The 22,601-nt window shown below is 42.0% G+C and overlaps 1 protein-coding gene across 1 annotated transcript; it reads right to left on the bottom strand.

Annotated features, from left to right (window-relative positions):
• Positions 1-22,396, bottom strand: ankrd50l (ankyrin repeat domain 50-like). The gene is made up of 4 exons (XM_066706974.1): positions 21,621-22,396; positions 10,126-10,355; positions 5,142-8,729; positions 1-3,561 (listed from the first exon to the last, which is right to left on the bottom strand). The coding sequence occupies exons 1-3, from the start codon at positions 22,019-22,021 to the stop codon at positions 5,143-5,145; spliced, it is 4,218 nt and encodes a 1,405-aa protein (XP_066563071.1). The 5' UTR covers positions 22,022-22,396; the 3' UTR covers positions 1-3,561; position 5,142.
• Positions 22,397-22,601: the final 205 nt, after the last annotated feature.

The raw sequence follows: 22,601 nt of genomic DNA, 5'->3' as shown, positions 1-22,601 counted from the left end.
TTTTGTATTTTACAATAAAGTTTGTTTATTATTATTTAAAAAAAGGAAAGAAATTGCAATATTTTTACAATAGTTTACATTTTTTGTTCATTTTTGTGATCCATATGCCATCAATGCACACAGGCATTTATTTTTTCAGGCCTCAAAGATACCAGAATACTATATTTTTTCCTATGGCTTTTGAACAAGACAGCTTGGCTGGAGCAGATGCGAGGTCTCCATTGGCACAAAACAGATCCTGTTAATTGTGCAACTTTGGTGCTGTTAAACCAGCTATGATGTAATCCTACATTTCTGTGGCTCACCATGTGTTAAGATAACACACCATATTCTCAACTAGAATCTGTTCAGAAATACTTTTGATTGTCATCGACAGTGAAAACAAAACAATAGTATCATGTATTTCTACTGATTTATAAGTGTTACATGAACACTGAGTGTGTCACAATGTGTATGGCAGGACCTAAATGTTTCCCAATCTGTGGTACCTCTGCTTTGTTAGTCATGTTACCTGGAGGTTTTCCAAAACAAAAAAAGATCTGTTAAATAATTGACAGATGTCAATGACAAAGTCAGATGGGTTAGTTCAGATGATATTCTTCCCCCCTTAAAATAAATAAGAACTTGTAAAAAGAGAAGAAAACCCCTAAATCATATTGAATACATATTGTTGACGAGTTAGGGGACAACAATTTTGTAAAGTGCCTTACATTGATAAAAACTGTATAGGCAGACAGGTTTTTTTTAAAAGACAAAATAAACAAAAGCTCGGCCCACAGTAGTTTTGGACATATTATAACGAAAGAGAGCTTCATCCGCACAAATCACCACCAATAAGAGATCATTAAATCGTCATACAATCATCATAAAACAAAAAAACACCACCAACAAAGAAAAACATTTCTGTGTTGTACTGGGATATATGGAACCAGTATCAACATGTTTAAACACAAGAAATATGCATAAAGTCAGAAGCACCTTCTCCTGGGACACACAGAAGTGTGCACACACCCCACAAACAGCAAGCACGAGCAACAAACGGGATAAATCTATCAAGAGATTTATCATTTTCAACTGAGGAATGCAGGTCTGTACAAATATTAGTTGTTTCTTGTGTGAGGGAAATTCCTGTTTATCACATCATTATCCTGATTTTTGTGTTCAATGTTTACAACTAACCCCTAGGGTCTCAGTATTAAGTACATCGAAAGAAAACCCAGTCTGTAAACATTGTGTAAACTTGTACATATTGCATTTTTTTCCACTGAGTAATCATCATCCTAATCATTGCTACACCGATCCACCGCATTCCTACAAGTAGGAAACTGGTTGTTGCTTTAAGGAAAACATAATATGCTTGTCTGTTTTTGCTTCGTCAGCTGCAGTTTTCTGTATTTTGCCACCTGGGAGGAAGAACAGTATTAATTGCAGCTACTCACCCCCAATTTATTTTAATGCTGATCTTCAGGATTGTGCTGTACAGCAGTCAAGGGGGGCACAGGTAATTTTTTAAAGAATGAATGGAAAAACCTTCAAGAAAATAAAACGGCTATGTTCACCTGTATTTCATATTTTAACTCCACCCTTTTAAATGTATTACATTTGAGAGAGAGAGAGAGAGAGGTTTTCATAAATAAGAGTTTTGCTTTATATAGATAGACCAGCATAGAGGGTCAGGTCCCATATAACTGTTAACTGAAGGGAGGTGTATGTAAAATTAAGGCTAAAAGACTCCCTCAGGGGAGGTCCTCAGATATTTGAGTGGCTCATAAAAGTGAAGCTATACCTTGTGGCACATAGATCTCTTTAGCAATGGCAAAGATACAAGACAAGATCCTATACAGTTGCTTATATAATACCTAAGCACAGTGCTCAAGTTAAAATGTTATATAAAAATTAAAAACATTATGCATTGCTGCTCATTCTTTTCCCCTACCCGACACTTGTATAGTCAAGTTAATGTAAAATGCATGTAACTTTCCCAGCATCACCCTCACACTTTGTACTGCCCCTCACAAAGACCAATTCATTCTGCCCCTAAATGACATTTTTACTTTTGAACGTTACAATAAGGCCATATTGTTACATTACAATATTTGTGCCAGCAAACTGATGTCTTAGACAGCGCTACAATTCCCTTACAATCCTTAAAATACTGGCTGAAAAAAGATTGGAGTTAGACTGCCTGACTAGTCACACAGACCTAAACAGAGATGCACCTCTGCAATTGCCCTTGCTTCTCAGTATACTGTCTTCAATATAAGATTTACACTTTGGCTCCGATCAGCCCTTTCTGATAACACGAGCTGCTGAATACTCATCTCTGAATGGGGAAAAATAAATAAATACATCTGCTTGTCTTTCTAAGAGACTCTGCTGTCAGCAGCCTCCAACACAAGGGTTAAATCAGCTGTAGGGCTAGTTTCTCTGTTATGCAGAATCTGTGTTCGCCTGGTCTAAGGCTGATAAGTACTTACTCCAGTGACACACCTCTCCTCAAGCTCCATCTAATACCCAGATGCTATATGCTTTTTGCTCCCCGAAGGCAGTGCACTCTCTGGGATGCGCTCAGCCTCCCCAAACACAGGCACAAGGGTCTCCATTCAGAAGCTGATTTTGTATGCACAAAAGTCCCCATTGTTTAACTTGTCTGGATTCGTCTTTTATGTTCAAACATCATGTGAGCTACTGTACATTGAAACCCCCATGCTGCTTGGCTCCAGCTGTAATTTAATCACCACAATACATAATCCAAGACTTGGAAGAATATTACAAATGGATGCTACTTAAATAATTGTCCTGCTTTTTTCTCTCCCCCATGTTTTTTTTTACCTGCCATTTTATTTCCGAGAAAGACAAGAGCAGATCAATTTCAAGGCAGACTAAATGGGTTTTTTTTTTCCATTGGAAATTGAACTGAATTCAATTTAAAAATTATTCAATTTCATTGAGGTTTAAGAACACCCCCATTCTGCTACATTATCATCTGGCAATGCAATTTCAAGGTAATGAGTTTCTGGTAGGATGCCTCTCTTTATGCATTTCCGAAATATGAGGGCTGCCATTAAATTCTGTAACAGTTCCCTGGCTGTCAGGCTGTGTATTAAACACCATTCCATACCATCCCATGTACATATCTCTCTCTACATTGAAGTCTAACTTGTCTGATCACATCATATTTCTCATAAAGAAAACAGATTTGTGTAACGTATGCACCTCTCTCCGTCTCCACCCTGGAAATAAAGTCCCATACTTCATAGGAAGGCGACAATCGGACACTCTTGGGTGGAGGGTTTGCCAGTTAATAAAGTAATTGCGATATAAAGATAGACTGTTGCATCTGCAGCAAAGCTCTGCAAGTATTCTACAAAGGGTTGCTTCACAAAAAAGAAAAAAAAGGCTGGAATGTAAACATGAGGCGTTTGAAGTCTTTCGGATTGCTCGACCAACCCAAGAAGGCTCACAGAGTTAGTGGTTAGTTCCTCTCCACTGCTTCACACCAGCTTAACAATTGCACCCCGTACAGCTGTTCCACTGGGAGTTCCACATTCCCACACCGACCTAGAAAAGTAAAACCAATATCAACATTCCAACGGTTTCTGTCCTCCCCCTCCACCCCCACATCTACCTAGATTACGGTGTATCAGAAAAGTTTATATATATACAGTACTGTGCAAAAGTTTTAGGCAGGTGTGAAAAAATGCTGAAAAGTAAGAATGCTTTCAAAATAGACATGTTAATAGATTATAAGAAAAATCTACATCAAGTCAATATTTGGTGTGACCACCCTTTGCCTTCAAAACAGCATCAATTCTTCTAGGTTCACTTGCACACAGTTTTTGAAGGAACTCGGCAGGTAGGTTGGCCCAAACATCTTGGAGAACTAACCACAGTTCTTCTGTGGATGTAGGCAGTCTTAGTTGCTTCTCTCTCTTCATGTAATCCCAGACAGACTCAATGATGTTGAGACCAGGGCTCCGTGGGGGCCATACCATCACTTCCAGGACTCCTTATTCTTCTTTACGCTGAAGATAGTTCTTAATGACTTTCACTGTATGCTTCGGGTCATTGTCATGCTGCAGAATAAATTGGGGCCAATCAGATGCCTCCCTGATGGTATTGCATGATAGATAGGAAAAGTATCTGCCTGTACTTCTCAGCATTGAGAAGACCATTCAATCTGATCAAATCCCCAACTCCATTTGCAGAAATGCATCTCCAAACTTGCAAGGATCCTCCACCATGCTACACTGTTGCCTGCAGACACTCATTCGTGTACCACTCTCCATCCCTTCGGTGAACAAACTGCCTTCTGCTACAGCCAAATATTTCAAATTTTGACTCATCATTCCAGAGCAACTGGTGCCATTCTTCTGCACCCCAGTTCCTGTGTTTTTGTGCATAGTTGAGTCGCTTGGCCTTGATTGCACGTCGGAGGCCAAGCGAGGTCTTCAGCAGCCTCACCTTGTTAGCTGAGTTTGGCTGTTCCTCACCCAGTTATATTCCTCCTACACAGCTGTTTCTGTTTCAGTTAATGATTGCGTTTCAACCTACATAGTGAATTGATGATCATTAGCACCTATTTGGTATATTTGTTTAATCATACACCTGACTATATACCTACAAAATCCCTGACTTTGTGCAAGTGTACCAAGAAGAATTGATGCTGTTTTGAAGGCAAAGGGTGGTCACACCAAATATGGATTTGATTTAGATTTTTCTTCTGTTCATTCACTTTGCATTTAGTTATTTGATAAATATAATTAAATAACATAGTAAATGTGCTTTTGATTTATTTTAAGTACTGCAGTGATTCCACAGGGCAAACATTAGGGCTAAATCTGTACCTTATATTCCACAGGCTTTCACTGCTGAGCAAATTAGAAGCCTTTTTTGTGGTTGTTTTTTTTTTATTTGTTATTGGAACTATAACTGCAAGTGTGCATTGTAATGTACAATGAACAAACGCCCTGCCAGCATTGACGGTTAGGCCTTGCACATTTAACCACACCCCAGGGAGTGTAATGCAGTGGTTGTGAAACCATTCTCGTGGCCAGTACAGTCTCTTTACCTTCATCTAATTGAACATCTCAAGGGTTAACTGGAGTTAGTGCCCATACACTGGCAGCCTCCTTGCTCACCTTACAAAGGGGTTTCCCTCTTGTAAAGAACAGCACTGGTTGGTCCCTCGAACTGCAGCTTAATGGCTTGCTTTAGGTTCAACTGTGGGTCCATGGAGGTGAGGGCAAACATAGACTCTGCCGGTAAGGCACTGGGAAGGTTCCCTGCAGGACAGAAGAGAGGTGACGTGGTAGGCTTGTGAGGTCCATCCTTGTCCTGTGGCCCTGGGCCCCCTGTTGGACTCCCTGAGACGGGGTACCCAAGAGGTGGGCTTTCCCTTGTTTTTGGTGGACGAATGGGACTTTCTTGTCCAGGTGTCACCCCCAGAGAGGCCATGACTGAGTTCCACCTTCCTCCACTAGATGGCTGGAGACTCATCGGAGAACCCCCGGCCCTATGGATTAGGGAGGGTTGTTTGGGCTTTGGACGGTCCCCAGCTGCCATCACGGAACTGGACACCACCCCGGGCTTTTCTGGAGAAGAGGCGTCACCAGAGGGCTCTGGTGGAAGTTGGCTGACTTTGTGCATGTTGCCATTGCTGCGCAGAGTGGAGTTTGGAGACACCATGGTGGAGGGCCGACTTCGACTGCGTGGAAGCGAGTGCTGCTGGATCTGCTGGGTGAAGCTCAGGCTGTCCACTGGTACAGTCTGTGTTGTGGCCATGGAGTGATAAGTGGAGGATGAGGTCTTTGAGCTCTGGACAGAGTTTTCTGAAGCAACCAGAGACTTGTACCTCTCTGTGGTGGATCCAGGGGAGCATGATGACGAGCTGGCTGCGTGATGGGTTTGAAAGGGAGGCAGAACCTGTTCCCTGGAGGTCTCCCCAGTACTGCTTGAGCTGGCTGACGTGACACCAGACGACTGCGTCTTCATGGTGGAGGTTTTGGATTGCTGCGGACAAGGCGAGGATGGTAAGAAACCCCCATAGGGCAGTGCCCCGTATCTCTCCAAAAGCCGTACGATCTTGGTGTGACCTCGCTTTCCAGCTACCTTCACAGGAGTACGCCCATAACGATCAGCATGGTTGGGGTTGGCACCTTTTTCCAACAATACTTCCACCAAGTCCGTGTGGCCCTCCTGTGCAGCGATGCAAAGGGCTGTGGCTCCTTGTTGACAACAGGCTTGGTCGACATTGGCAGCTCCAGAATCAATGAGGAGGCCTGCTGCACTGGCATGGCCCCGCCACGCAGCAGAGTGTAAAGGTGGGCGGCCCTCTTTGTCCTGGGCATTGCTGTCAGCACCATGCTGTAGAAGCAGGCTGATAGCTTCCAGCTGTCCTTGCCAAGAAGCCACGTGTAGTGCTGTCCTACCCTCAGCATCACACGATTCCAGTGGAACTCCCCCTTTTTCAAGGAGCAGCGAAGCCATGTCTAGACGGCCCTCGAGCACCAAGAGGTAAAGCAAAGCCCTGCCTTCTGCATCCCTAACATCCTTATCTGCTCCTCGTCTCAGCAGCAGCTCCACTACATCCCTGTGGCCTTCAAGAGCTGCCGCACTCAGTGCAGAATGACCATCATAAGCCCTATGGTCTAAGGGGGACCGCCGGTCAAGGAGCAGCCTCACAGTGTCCAAATGCCCCTCCTGGGCAGCTAGAATAAGTGGTGTCCGCCCATCATTGTCCAGCTCTGTCACCCGGGCCATACTGCCACGCTCTGTTAAGGCCATGCATACTCCCCGGTGCCCTTCACAGGCAGCTGCATGCAAAGGCGTCCAGCCCAGGTCATCTCTGTGGTTCTCATCAAGCCCACGGTCCAGCAGCGTCCGCACAACTTCCACACTTCCCCGGGCCGCTGCCAAGCTCAGGGCTGTGCGTCCTTCACCATCAATGGCATCCACAGCAGCCCCCCAGAAAAGCACCATGTTCACTACCAAGATGTGACCCATAGAGGCAGCTGCTAGCAGTGGTGTCACTGCAGCAGGACCAACATGAGGCCCTGCACCTTCTTCCACATCTGCACCAGCCTCCAAGAGCAACTCCACCACTTCCTCATGTCCTTCATACGCAGCCAGCAGAAGGGGAGTCATCCCATCATGGTCCTTGTGACCTGGATCGGCTCCTCGCTCCAAAAGCAGGCTAACTACATCTCCATAGCCTCGCCCCGCCGCCGAGGGGACACACAGAGCAGCAACTGACAAGGCTGTGCGGCCATCAGAGTCCTGTAGGTCCACCTCGGCACCATGATCCAGCAGCATCTCCACTGCCTCCCGGTGGCCCATGTAAGCTGCGGCAATTAGTGGTGTGCGTCCATCTCGGTCTGGGAGGTCCACCTGTGCCCCGTGGTGCAGTAGAGTGCAGAGTATCTCCTCATGGCCACCCCAGGCAGCAGCCCGCAGTGCTGTACGACCCTCAGAGTCGCAGCCGTCCACATCTGCACCTGCATCCAAAAGAAGCTGGACTACTTCAGAATGGCCTCCCCATCCTGCCGAGCGTAGGGCGGTCCAGCCTTCATTGTCTGAATGATCGATAATCTGCAAGGTGTCTTCCTTTTGCCGGGCCCACTCCAGCAAGCACTGCAATACCTTGGCATGTCCTTGTCGAGCGGCCAGAGTTAATGGTGTTTGTCCCTGGTTGTCAGCAAGCTCAGGATCAGCTCCTCTAGATAAGAGGAGAACAGCAACATCAGCGGAACCTGCGTGGGCTGCACTGGCTAGCAAAGTACGCCCATCAGTGGGATCCGTTTGGTTCACACTTGCCCCATTTTCCAAAAGGACCCGAACGGAGTCTTCCCTCTCTAGTGCCTTACGAATAACTCCTCCGCTTGCGATGCAGCCCATGCCCAAGCCATGGACGCAATCGGAGGAAGATGGCGGGTAAACCCCAGTCTTCATCAGTAGCTGCAGCACCTCCTGTTGAACTGCTGATGGGGGGAATGGGTCAGTAGCTAGGAAATTACTTGTGAAAGAAGGCACACCATTCCACACCATCCACAGAGCCAAAAGGGTAGGGTTGTCTGAATGCAAGTTAGAGCTGACCAGGTGAAAGGCAAGCTGACAGACTTCCTCTGGGGAGAGCTCTGAACTCCGAAGGGTCAGAGACATGGCGAGCATGGTGTGGCCCTCTGCCAGGTTACACAGGTATTTCTGTGTGCAGTACTTCACATCCGTCAGCCACTCGGCAAAGCTGGCATGAAACAGGAGCTTTGTGCCACCCGGCCCATCCACCAAGAGCATAGACAGGGTGTCCAGTTTGCGCTGGAAGTCCAAAGGGGTAAGAGTCGTATCTCGTGTCCACACTGCAGTATAAAGCTCCTCTAGTGCCAAGGGGCACGGAGAAGCCAGCAGGGCATTTAGCAAAGACTGCACCCTGGAGAAGAGCTTTCTGGGGAACAGCCTCTGACACAGCCACAGGTAAAGGCCATTCAAGGTGCCAGGGATATCGCGGATCTCTCGGATGGCTACAAAGTTCTCAGCCACTCCATCCAGGACGCGCTCCAAGAATAGGAAGCAGCCGTTGCTCTTGATGTGCAGTTGATTGAGCATGTCGGCTGTCTCCCGTGTCAGGTGTCTGCGCAGCGCCCCTTCCATGTCCAGCCGCCACAGGATATACTGCTGCACGTCACGCACTGTGTGAGCTTTGCGGAGGTCATCCAGACATAGTTTCCGGAAGCCTGTACAAGAGAGAAAAACAGACAGTTATCAAAACAGTCGTCACTCCCCTCCCCTTCCCCTGGTGCATTAAAGCAGGCCATACATTTCTCCATACCTCCACTCCTATACAATCATTGTTTTGGATGGATGTTTCCCCATCACTGTGAAAGGAAGTCAGGAGTCCTCCTGACATTGACTTAATTCGTCATAGCGGACGGGATGCTGGTGTTATCACTTCCATTCTCAAACCATTTGAGACACACTTCATGGTTATGGGAATGATAAATCTGCAGTGCTGGTGTTAAGTCAAAATTCAATTGAAAACTAAAACTAATCTGATTCATCCACCTGTGCTGTCAGTCTTTCTCCAGTTTTTTTGAATAATGAGGGTTGCAAGGCTACAATTCAATGCCATGTGAACCTAGTAAGACTATAACCTATCAAAGGATCTAATTTGGTGACTAAAGCTTTACTTTGTGTTCTGACATGCTACAAAAAGTCCACACATTAGCATTTACTCTCTGGTTACTCTGGTTATTGGATGATATCGTTGCCCATACTATTCACTGCAGTGTATATTTCCTTCTTGGTTTACTTCCTGCAATTTCTCAGACCATATTACCAGTGCTCTATGCCAATTTTTATAATGTGTCAATACACATATGGCAATTGTATGATTAACTAAGTTGGTTTGTGTCGACATAGGTGTTGGCTAGTTGATTAAATAGGAATTTCAAAAATAACACAAGGCCTATATCCTGCAGAGGCAAAGCTTAGCCAGTCATCCCACAATAACCTTCAAATCTTCAAAGTCAAACCTTCTCCATACATTTGAGTCTGATAACATGCAAAAAATAAGGTATTTCATTGTGGCTGCTTGGCATTTTTGTCACACTTTGTCATACAGTTATGCGTAGGAATGTATGTTAATATATTCTGGACTTCTCCATTTGCTAGAGCAGAACTGATTGCTTAAACCTGATCAAACACATAGGAATACCCGAGTAATTGAGAGAGAGAATAATAATTGACTAAAGCAGAAGAATGATAAAGATGAGTGATTTACTTATTCCATGGTGTATGCCGCCATCAAAATACAGTAAAACGTGTGAAATTATACTCACAGCTTAAGTGCTTCATTCATCTATATATAAATAACATTTTGCCTTTACTGGCAATGATTTGTGGACATGTTCCTTACTAAGGTCAGTCTTTTTTTAACATTCATTGAACAATTATTTTAATTTCATATTAACCAATTCGAACAGTAAGTATTACCTATCTATAGTTAATTAGCACTAGTTACAGTGCCTACATTCTAATGTTTGAATCAACCACAATATTTAAGGTTTCATTCCCACTCCTTGCCGAAGGATGCTGGCTTGGTAAATTATATTAAAAGTCATGAGCCCCTACCTGAGAACATCTTGCACACTGCCTTGTTCTGGCGGCGTGTGGAGCAGACGAGCAGCAGCCAGCCTGGGAGGAGTTGCTGGTGACTGGAGAGGAGTGCCGAGATGGAGCTGCTGTTCCCCTGAGCTTGGCTTTCCAAAGCACCTTCAAGGAACCCTGAGTCCAAAGAGTCCACTAGCAGAAACAGGGTCTGGGAAGGTGCAGGCAAGTCCAGCAGGGGTAGCAGCACAGCCCTGAGAGGAAAGACAGACTTGGTTTGTCTCAGGAGGCTGACAAAATGCACTGCTTGCAAGAAGAGTCTAGAAAGCAGAGGAGGCTTCCATGCTAAACGCAGCAAGCTGCAATACTGGAATTTAGGAGGTTTAAGAAGCACACCTTTATTCTGTCATTTCTATAAATAAAACCCTGACTGCATGTTTGTGTGTGTATTTATGTATCTGACAATGACAAGGTTGACCCCTTCTCAAAGAAAATTGAAACAAAACAAAACCAACATGAGCAATCCCGGACACATCAGCGAATGATCAATAGATCATAGAAAACAGAGAAGCCAAAAAGCATGTGATGTATTTTTTCATCTTGCAAAGGAGTGGGAAAGATTCCAATCTTTAACCATATAAAAGAATTTCAGGATGTTTACTATGCCAAGGGGAAAAGAAAGTGGGCGCAAATCATTAAAATCAGTGCATTAGTCAGTTTACCAAAATGATCACTTCCCTGCAATTCTGTCTCATCTCTTGGGCTACATGTCCTGACTACCAATTTGGGTAATTCTCATATTACAGAACTGGTTTTCTGAGTCATATTATAACCTACATTTTAGAAAAATAAATGGTGTATTACAACTGCAATTTATCCATCTACAGATAACCTTACTATCAAAGAACTAGTTAGCAAGCTTTTGGGGGAAAAAAAAGTGGACTATATTCAGCATGCTGTCAAATTTTATAAAATTGAATGGAAAGGAACTATTTATCTTTCCATTGTTATCCTTCAAAATAAAGGTATAGTTCCTTACAATTCATTCACCAAAATAATTTTTACATTCTTAATTTGTGGATTATCAAAGTGGGTTGGGGCCATGAGTAACGCGTTACAGATATTGATGCCATTTTGAAGATTGGGTGAGATACTGAAAGTAGTGCAATGGATTTTGTGAAAGAGTCAGAAGAAATGCGTAGCATGCACCAAAACATCAAGTCGATTAAAATGAAATGGTCACACTTATAATAAGGTGCTGTGATTCCTCATTAATTAATATTTGAATACCATAGGATAAACAAATGAATATGTCATGCACTTCATCTGAGTTCTTATGTTAATCACATGTATAACAGGGTTAGGGTTCATGTACTCAACATCAGAACTCAGATGATGCTCGTGAGGTATTGATGTTTAAATCCTGTTGTATTCATATATGAATTAACGAGGAATCACAGCACCTTGTTATAAAGTGTTATCAATTAAATTATTGAATACATTGATGCATTTATTTAGATTATAATTAACATTCATGTTGTTGAGTTTTGCATTGGTAATCAAAATAATCCCCAAGCAGGTAGCCTGGAGATGACAACCAAAAGATAATACGGAATCAATAGGCAGTGATAACACCTCCAGGAAACCATGACAGTGGCAGCGGTGAGTTTAAACATGATCATGATTTTCAGCCACAGGATGAAAAGACTACAAGTGAATTTGAACAGCTTGGCTGCAAAAAAATTGGCTATGACACAGAACAGGATTTTATTTATACGTTTTTTTAATACTGCACCTAAAACAGACTTTTACATTTCAAGCCTCTCTCTCCTTTACCCTTGCAGACTCCTTTCACCCTATTCATCCTTGGGTCCCACCCTTGATTCTTGTCAAGACAGGAGGGAGCTTCTCCTGTGGCTTTGTGAGTCAGGGCCCAAGAAGCTATGTGATTTCCTGTAGCAGTGAACACAAGGCCAGCAGCATTGTGCCCAGTTTTACTTGCCGCAAATGGGCTCACTCCTTTTGGGTGGTACATGCCGGCACATTGTCGGAGCCTTCAAGATCAATTTTTTCCACTTTTTTCAGAAATAAAAATTAATTGTGGTTATGAATGTGTAATGAGAAGCATTTATTTTTTTATCTGAAGAAGTGAAGAACTACCTAGCACACATTTGGCAAAAATAGCTGATTCATTGCCTTGTTTAATGATGGTACTGTAGAAAACACATTTAAACTTCTTCCTTTCATTGTTATGGTTTATATTCTTGGGGGGAGGGGTGATTGGATGCATGCAAGGCACTTTTATGTCGTACAAAGACCCAAAAAATTATATTTAATGTAGAAGATGCATTCCTATTTCATGATACACTGTTAACTACTTAGTCTAGAAAAAAGGTGGAAAGGAAAAGAGGAAACATGACTTCTGCATTTCAGATGCTGCAGCACCAGAGACCAAGAAAAATAAGAAATCCAGGAGGAAATGCATCCAATGTTTCTTTCCAGGATTGGCTTGTGTTTGTCCAAGCTGTGCTGCTGTGTGAGAGGCATGTTTAACTAAGTGAAGTCTGACTCAGATCATAGTGCTCAGTTCTCATGATAGCTAATTTATGCCAGCCAAAGCATAAATATATCAATTAACAACTTTTATCAATAAACAAGAGTCCCTCTGCTGCAATGTGATGCCTTGTGATTGTTTATATTGAATGTACTTTTGCATTATAATTCTGAAACAATGTATGGTGAAATTTATACTGTAGCAAAAATGCAAAATTCAGATTATTTTGGCTATTAATTGTATGATGCACTTATTATTTATGTGACATGCTTTGAGATGGTGTTCCAACCTGGTGAAGTGCTATTACTATTGATTTTTTTATTTCAGTAAATTTACAATACAATATCATAATATGTGAGCAAAAATATAATGAGGGGAAAAAAAAAACCCTGCATATTTATACTTTTTCTTGGTGCCTCACTTTATTAAACATTATATTCAGCAGAAGAAGTACCATAAGTAGCCCTGTAGCCCTCAACTGTGACCTAACATTTTGACCGCACTTAGCTTATACTTTCCAGGACCTCATTTATTGTATTCACTTGTGTAAATTGGAATTTTTACATTGTATTATGCTTTGTATTATGTAAATCTGAATTTATAATGTTTGATGCCTCGTACTGAACTGTATTTTTGCACTTATTGTACTTATATTTTGTAAGTCTCCCTGGATAAGGGCGTCTGCCAAAAATAAATAAATAATAAAAAAGTAGACAAGGGTTCAAGGTGGGCAAAGGTTAACAGTGGATGCAGGTGGCGGGAGGGGTCCTATCTGTCCATAGTGTTTTTGATTATTTTGTATTCTGGATTTCAGTTTGTTTTGTTGGCATGTTTATTAAATAACAATTACAATAAGCGCACTCCTGTCCTAGATATACCACCCTGTGCCACAAATCTACCCCAAGGCACAATATTGTACAGGGGAAAGAGCTTGGAATTGGCAGGGGAACACCAGGGCATAACACAGAGCCTGAACCAAAATTGCAACTCCTAAGCATTATTAATCATATTGCAAAGATCAAATGGCTAGGATGCATCTCCATCAACCAAACGTATCACTTTGTAAGCCAAAAGTATTCTTGACCATGCTGTTACTACTCTCACTTATTCATTTGGTCTTTCTTTTACAGTGACTCACCAAGCTGCATCACAGCACCGGCGAGCATAGCGGTCACTCAATGTGGCCACAAAGCAATGGACAGAAGAAGTCTGGACTCTGGAGAGAGATCTTGGCAAATGTGAGGAAGCCAACAAGGAGAAGGAAGATGAAAATGCATGCATCCAAGGTGATTTTACAAGGTTTACAAGAGTACAAAAGAATCAATATGCAATAATTTATTTACAACGTTAGGGCATGAGGATGGATACAGAGAGGAACACTGGATTACAATGAATGACGGGCAAATAAAAGGCAGCATAATAACAATGCCCATAAACAAACAGTGATTCTGCAGCCATGCAAGGTAATACAGATAGTATACTATTGCCAACTGCACCCACGCTGTTCCAGTAAATACTCCCAGGGGAGGAGACGTTGCCCAAAGGAAGGGCTTGTCCCATGACTCAGTGCCGTGGCCTGGGCTCTGGATCAGAGTTTACAAACAACAGTTCCTCTATTTGGATACGTTAATGAAATAATGAGTGAAATTGTGCACTTAGATGCAATTTAGCCATCAGACTAGGCTTACAATTGGTCCAAGCTGGGGTTAGTGTCTCCCACTTCTTTTTTATTTTTAATTAGGGATATAATTTGGTCTGAGCTAGGGTTAGGGTAGCCTTCATACTGTATTGCTGCTTGCCAATTCTGTAGCACACCTGTTAATTCCTTAAGAGTACCATGTGACAGTGCACTGGCTGGGAAACACTACTATGGAAACCAATCATGTTCTCATGTGTACTACTAGAGGTACTATGCTGAGTGTTCAACATATTTAATCGAGTTGGTAACTTGAAAACGAAAGTTTTCACAAAACGAAAGTAGCGCTTAAATACTGATAAGAAGTTATACTGAACATCGTTGGTCATAATAAAACAATATACTCTAATAAACATAACAGTGAAGTCCATACAATTTTACAAATGTGTCTCTTTTTAAAAAACAATTCAAGAGTACTTCAGTAGAAAATTGGAAAGGAAAATAAATGTCGGAGGATAATCCATTGTCGGAGGAGTTATCCATTTAGGTTAACCATTCTGGTCCCCAGCATTGTCCTTGAACAGCTTCACAGCCTAATAAAGCATATTTGCTCCCAGAAATTGATTACTTAGGCAGCATTACAAATGTCACTGGTACTATACTGTATTTATTAGGATATGCAGGTTTGTATTTGTATGGTGTCAATGCAAGGTCAACAAATCCAATAAATATATTTAGCATAAATCATTAGAAGCAGCTAACATCTGCTGGCGATAGCTACAACATTATCCAAGATACAGGCCATGTATGTGATCCAAACATTTACCTTCTTATACAGAATACCAGCACCCCAGACTGGAGTAGCACATGCCAGTCTCTGCTAGAAAAGTCCCTGTTCCCTTCTTGTTTATATCAAAACCGAAGACACATCTGTTGTCCTTGACCTCTCGCATTTCTTCTAACCCCTAGGGCAAAACCATGGTTACAGCTACCACATTCAACAGCTCAAGCTCATGAAGTTTGAAGTGGCATTGAGATGTATTACTTATTATGCATCGGCTGGTCTCCAGTCAGCGGATGACACATTTCAAGTAATTCGCCTGGCAGCCACCTTAGATTTCATCAGCTAGAATTACTGACTTTATGTAACACTACGCAAATAACCATGGAATTACCCAATGTGTTTTGTTAAGTGGCAGCCCGGTTGTGATCAGCGCTGATGCCCTCACTAACAAGCCTCGCTCCTGCATTTCTTGCATTGAGCATTCTCATCCCCATGTTGAGCATCTTGAAATTCATCTAAGCTTGTGCAAAAGATAGAAATATAAGGGAAACAGAATCATGTCTTGCAGGAATGTTTGGTTTGCATCATTCTATTTGAATTGCTGGTGGTGGATAATGGATTGTAGGCCACTTTCTGTAGTGCTCTTACATGACCTCATGCAACATAACATTTGTAATGCTTGACTGTGCTTCTTTTCTCGTTTTGCTGCTAAAGCATATTCTCTCCTAATCCTCATTTGCTGAAGCTGTCCATAATGTACTTACTTGCCATCTATCTATTTTTGTTTCACCATGTTACTTAGACTGGAAGTCACAAACCTATTACCTAGAGGGTTGTCGTGTCTCAGACATAACATTAATTAAAAGCATTTTACAGTTCACAGCTTAAATACATTATTTTAATGTCAGGTACATTTTCTATAATGTCACCTATATCCCGTAGAGAACCATTTAATTCATTGAGTTAATCATCTAATTAGACAAATGAAGTTAGGGGATGCATGGCCAGAACCAAAGCCACAAGACACTTAAGGTCCCTGGCTGACAGCATTTGGTTGATGCTACTGCAACTGTGCATCTTCATATTTTTATATTGTTACAGTATACATACTTATATATTTTGTAACCTTGTATATAGTATAATAATAATACAAGTTATTTCAGATGGGATGCACAGGGTGCAGATATGTGAGCAGGACCACAAGTAATGGGTGACATATGCATAGCATTTTAATGTGTTTGTTATGTGAATACAACAGCAGTCCTGTCACATATAAAGACATACCATGTCAGCAGGGAAAGTATGGTATTTTCATGCATTCTGTATTTATTGGGTCTACGTATGTACAACCTATATGTGTGGTGCTTCAAATGTCAATCTGCTGCATTTGCCAGGGACACAAGCCTTTGAGAGCAGTAGCCCATACAATGATAACATTTAATTGTAGAGATTTAAAGGGTATTGCCTTAGGAATATTGCAGGTAATACTTTTTCCCCCCCTCATAAGAGCAATGCCATCATGTGTATTTCAGTGAAGTAAGCAGATATCTAGAAGATTATGCGATAATAGTCTGAACTACTATCACAAATAATAAACTAATAACTATATTTCATAATTATGCACAATGTGGGTAGTGCACTGACATATTACACAATTTTACAATGATGTTATATTTTTTGCCAAAACTGATGGGATGATCTTATGAATGAAACAATAAGGTGACTTTTAATATTTGTGTTTCTTTTGGCAGCTTTTAAACAATTTGCAGGCCAAACTTTTCCACAAACCAATTGAAGGCAAGAAATACATATGTTAGAGAACTCTGATAAATTATAGGGCTACTGGCAATTTTGAAAGAATAAAAAATGCAGGTTGTTGAATTACACAGATTCAATTGTGAGGAAAAAAAAAAAAAAAAAAAAAAAAAAAAAAGCCATTTGAATATGCAGCCTAGCAGATTTACAGTAGAATACAGATTTCAGTTGGTGGATAGCATAGCTAGGAATACAATAAAGCAACTATTAGTCAAATGTAACACAAACATAAAAGAAAAGGAGATGATTTTATTTAAGAGTTACAAAACTTTGTGCATCGCTTTTTTATCATCATCTCAGGAGCCAGTGTTATGAACTAAATTGTTTTGTAAGTGATCATATCTAGATAAGATTGAAGCTGTCAAAACGAAAGCTGCAGGGGAAAAAGCTGTCACTGAGTAAATTATTGTTCCAATTTGCATATAAAAATGAAGTCTATAACTGATGCGATAAGGAATTTTACAACAGACATTTCTGGGAACCTTACAGTATTCCCAAAGCAGTCATATAGGCCAGTAATTAGTATTAAAGAATGACTGGTGTAAAATTCCTACAAGAAACAAAAACAGAAATCCACGATACAGCATATAATTTTAATGAATAAAACAAACTGATAATACAGTATCAGAAGGTAACACAGTATTACAAATAAGACAAATGATGACAAATTAGACAGTAACGGGCTTCAGGTCTATGATTTTGTTCAATCTGGTGTTGTCCTAGCACTTCAATTTTAACCTAGTGTAGATGCACTTATTTATAAATATATAAAAAAGAATCGAACACATTTGAAACATACACTATTCCAACTGACAAGCTACTGACTTCTGTCACATTGATCAAGCAGACCAGAAAATACACATTGCCCTTCAGAGGGCTGGTCATACAGGCCAATCGATTGTTTTCAAACAGTAAACCTAGAAAATAAACACAGGTGCCTGGGTTAGAATTGGAAAAGGGACATGTCCTCTACTGAGGACAGGGAGCAACAGGGGAGTTGCTGAACAAAGTCAAACATGCTGGATTCTAACTTGTGACCCCTAGGCTGGACTTACACCAACAACACATATACACTCACCTAAAGGATTATTAGGAACACCTGTTCAATTTCTCATTAATGCAATTATCTAACCAACCAATCACATGGCAGTTGCTTCAATGCATTTAGGGGTGTGGTCCTGGTCAACACAATCTCCTGAACTCCAAACTGAATGTCTGAATGGGAAAGAAAGGTGATTTAAGCAATTTTGAGTGTGGCATGGTTGTTGGTGCCAAATGGGCCGGTCTGAGTATTTCACAATCTGCTCAGTTACTGGGATTTTCACGCACAACCATTTCTAGGGTTTACAAAGAATGGTGTGAAAAGGGAAAAACATCCAGTATGCGGCAGTCCTGTGGGCGAAAATGCCTTGTTGATGCTAGAGGTCAGAGGAGAATGGGCCGACTGATTCAAGCTGATAGAAGAGCAACTTTGACTGAAATAACCACTCGTTACAACCGAGCTATGCAGCAAAGCATTTGTGAAGCCACAACACGTACAACCTTGAGGCGGATGGGCTACAACAGCAGAAGACCCCACCGGGTACCACTCATCTCCACTACAAATAGGAAAAAGAGGCTACAATTTGCACAAGCTCACCAAAATTGGACAGTTGAAGACTGGAAAAATGTTGCCTGGTCTGATGAGTCTCGATTTCTGTTGAGACATTCAGATGGTAGAGTCAGAATTTGGCGTAAACAGAATGAGAACATGGATCCATCATGCCTTGTTACCACTGTGCAGGCTGGTGGTGGTGGTGTAATGGTGTGGGGGATGTTTTCTTGGCACACTTTAGGCCCCTTAGTGCCAATTGGGCATCGTTTAAATGCCACGGCCTACCTGAGCATTGTTTCTGACCATGTCCATCCCTTTATGACCACCATGTACCCATCCTCTGATGGCTACTTCCAGCAGGATAATGCACAATGTCACAAAGGTCGAATCATTTCAAATTGGTTTCTTGAACATGACAATGAGTTCACTGTACTAAACTGGCCCCCACAGTCACCAGATCTCAACCCAATAGAGCATCTTTGGGATGTGGTGGAACGGGAGCTTCGTGCCCTGGATGTGCATCCCACAAATCTCCATCAACTGCAAGATGCTATCCTATCAATATGGGCCAACATTTCTAAAGAATGCTTTCAGCACCTTGTTGAATCAATGCCACGTAGAATTAAGGCAGTTCTGAAGGCGAAAGGGGGTCAAACACAGTATTAGTATGGTGTTCCTAATAATCCTTTAGGTGAGTGTATAATAAGGGTGTCACTAAATGTAATGTTGTATGTAAATAAAGAGAAATGCATAAATATGTAGAAACACATCAAACCTGAAAAATAATGTCCTCCAAATCAACTCCAAAAGGAAACTGCCACCACCGCTAATACTAGGTCATTCAATTAGAAATTATACAGCATTTAACTAATTGAAAGAGAAAGCTACATTCAAATGGTTTGCTTTTATACAAGATCTAAAGGGCTCAGCAGAATCAGAGGCGCTAGCACCCCAACAGCTAATTGGGATCTCAAAGAGAGGAAGAAAAAATATATATAATCATCTAGGTGACAAATATGTCATTAGTTGCACAAGTACCATGGAAACAAAGCAATGGTTGTGCATCGAAATGCTGCACACTAGGTCGCAATCTTCCCTTACATAAAGTGAGGGGATACAACATTCTGGAAGTGTGTCATACTTTCTTTCCTTGTCACTTTGGTGTAAATAACCTGTCCATGTGGATACAGCTCTCTCGTCCGCTGGGAATTTGTTTCGAGTGCTGACAGGCAGTGCCGAGCCATAATTGCACAGTGTTGCAAAATGCTGATGTACAATGATCACCAGAGCTGCAGCACAGGTAAAGTGAGGTTAGCTTTTGATACAATAATTTTGTGATTATACAATAGAATGCTGACATTTCCGTGGAGCAAGTGTCCGAGATATCACTTTTTGGAGCAGCAATGAAATAAGACCCTGGGGATAATGGTCAGTTGAAATGTACCCTCCTGGAAAACCAAACCTGTCTTGTAAAAGGATGAGTAGAGGTGGCCTGTCCAGTGTAATCCATCAATCATCTCATTGTGCCCAGTCTAATCAGTTAACTCTTATTTGCTCTATGTAAGTGGCTTCCTCAGGCGGGGCCACATTGCAAAGGCATCAAGGATGTGCCTTGGCCAGCAAAAAAGAAAGAAAGAAAGAAAAAATTCCAATTTGAAAAACGAATAAAGTAAACTGACACAGATGGGAATGGAACAAACAAGAATAAGCCTCTAAAAAGAGTGATGCTGGTGGGGTCAATGAACCCTAGACAAATTGTCCTCAATCGAATGTAGCTGAAAAGTGCGAGTAATGGTAACATCATTTGTTGCTGTATTAACTGGATTAGGGAGAAAATAAATATTCAGTGACATTAAATAGCCTAATACAAAGTATAACATGAGTTACTAGCAGGGCATGTGACCTAATTCTGGTTAAGTTTCTTCTCTGATAATTCTCTGTTCATTTCAGAGTGGACCAGTACAGTTCTCTGCTCCATCTGGTGTTGTAGAATTTAGCTAGCTTTTCTATAGGACAGTGTTCTTCGATTCTGGTCCTCGAGGGTCAGAGCCCTTAATTTGTTAATTGAAGTAAACATTCACTTGGTTGACCCCATTTAACTGCTTTAATAACCTTCACTAATGCAAGTGATGATTTGAAGTGACATCAGAAACCTGTGGGGTCGTGGCCCTCAAGGACAGACTAGGCAGGACACTGCTATGGACCAAATACTGATTGCAGTCAAGTGAAGATGCAGAGCAAACAGTGCAAAGGCTGTGAAGACTGCAGGAATCAGTGTAGGACCAAGACTGTTAAAGACAGCACAATAACTCTGTAAAGAGCAGGAAGAGAGAACTTTACTTCAAACTCTTGTCTACTTGATTATTGACTTTGAATCCTCAGTACCCCTGAACCTTCAACATACCACCTTTGAAACTTGTAGTTATTTTAGGACATAATTAGGTATTTCAGAGAAGAGAACTCTGGTAGCTTTGCTATGTCAACTGTTGTCATGGTCTCTCAGTGGTTAAAAAAAAAAAAAGAAATATGACCCATTCCATACAGAAGAGCTAGATTTCATCATTGTCCGCAGACAGTGAAAATTATAGGTACGCAAACATGTAAAACATTTCAGTAACTTGTTTCTACTTCGTTTTAGTTTTCTTTTTGTCACTGAATACCTCCATCAGCATGACAGAAATAAACAGAATACATGTCTATACATTGAAAAAAAGATCAGGTGAAAAATAGATTGAAAAATTAAGACGTCATTGTTCATTGTAAAGCACGTGAATGAAGGTAACGGGTCAAATATCTGAAAGGTATTAATTGTATCAAGAAAATGTGAAATTGAGAATAAGTGTGGGACTTCTCTGGACTATTAGTCCAGTTAACATGCAATCATCTATTTGCAAAGATTATGAATCAGCGCATTAAAAGATAAGTCAAAAGAATACAAGAAGGAGAAGGAGTAGAAAAAAAAATCTACAAGAGAAGTCCAGCCAAGTAGATTTGTACTAGAAATATCAATCAATTATTCAAATAAATGAATAGAGTTAAAGTGAAAGTATATTGTATAGTTTTGCAAAGTCAAGCCTTGATATACCCCAAATAATAACATGTGTCACTTGAAAGAAAAGCAAAAGTTGCCAGTTACCTTTTGAAAGCTTCATCAGGGTCCCTCTCGCACTGCACCGGCTCTAGTGCCGACTGCACTTCGGGTGTTGTCAGTTTCTCGCTGTACCCCAGGAGGAGAGGGCTTGCCTGCAGCTGCTGCACGAGACCCAGGACAAACCGGGACACCGACACCGTCCTCTCATCTTCTCGCTGGCAGAAGTGGGAGGCCAAGCAGCGGGGCACAAGGTTAGCACTAGTGCCCGCCTCAGAGGTGGGCCACAGGAGCTCTGTGCACAGGGCGGTCTTGCCACTGCCTGGGCCACCTGTGACCAGAACCCCATGAGTCCGGCCTGCAGCACGGGTCTCCAACCAGTGCTGGATCTTGCTCAGGGCCCATTCCCGGCAATGGAAGCGCCGACCCTGGAGAAGACTGGCACTCATGTCTGACAGAGGCAAGGGACGCTGTGAGGCTGGCCCATTTCTGTGGGCTGAGGAGGCGTGATGGTTACACTGTTCCAAAGACACCCTAAACAGTGAAGACCTGGCTCTAAAACAAGTCTCAATTGCTTTTCATTGGGGTTCTTCTTTTTTCCCCTCTTTGTATTCCACAAGACCCCCTGGGGTCAAAGTAAGCACCCCCCCACACCAATCTTCTGTCACCTGGCAACCATAAAGAAACAAGGAATTTCAGAGACCCAACCCAGAGGCAAAATCCACTTGAAAAAGGGTTCAATGAGGTCCCACCTAGCTCCCAGTCAGTTTTTTAAGCTCCTCATGGAAGTACTGGCAAGCGGTTGCTTACCATAAATATTTATCTTCCCCCCCCCCCCCCCACCACCCACCCCCTCTTGCTTCTCTAGTGTGGAACTCAGTGTAAACCGTTCCAACTGTGCTCCTTTCTCCAAGTTTCTTCCCTATATGTCTTTCTGTTCTGCCAAGGTGGAATTCGGTCTTTGGCGGTCTCTCTCAGGAGATCCTCCTTCCTCCCACCCTGGCTCAAATCCTGAGGCTGCACTCTGGC

This window comes from Amia ocellicauda, chromosome 6 (assembly GCF_036373705.1).
Source record: "Amia ocellicauda isolate fAmiCal2 chromosome 6, fAmiCal2.hap1, whole genome shotgun sequence".
Taxonomy (NCBI): Eukaryota; Metazoa; Chordata; class Actinopteri; order Amiiformes; family Amiidae; genus Amia; species Amia ocellicauda.
The sequence above is the reverse complement of the archived record's forward strand: the minus strand, read 5'-3'. Positions and strand labels throughout refer to the sequence as shown.

What these genes read in the sequence shown, in the direction of transcription:
- ankrd50l (XM_066706974.1), bottom strand. Translation starts at nt 22,021, where the DNA reads ATGAGTGCCAGTCTTCTCCAGGGTCGGCGCTTCCATTGCCGGGAATGG. An exon ending in CCTGATGAAGCTTTCAAAAG is followed by an intron (nt 10,356 to 21,620) that starts GTAACTGGCAAC and finishes CTTTCCTCTCAG; the next exon opens with GGCTGTGCTGCTACCCCTGC. An exon ending in AGTGTGCAAGATGTTCTCAG is followed by an intron (nt 8,730 to 10,125) that starts GTAGGGGCTCAT and finishes TCTCTTGTACAG; the next exon opens with GCTTCCGGAAACTATGTCTG.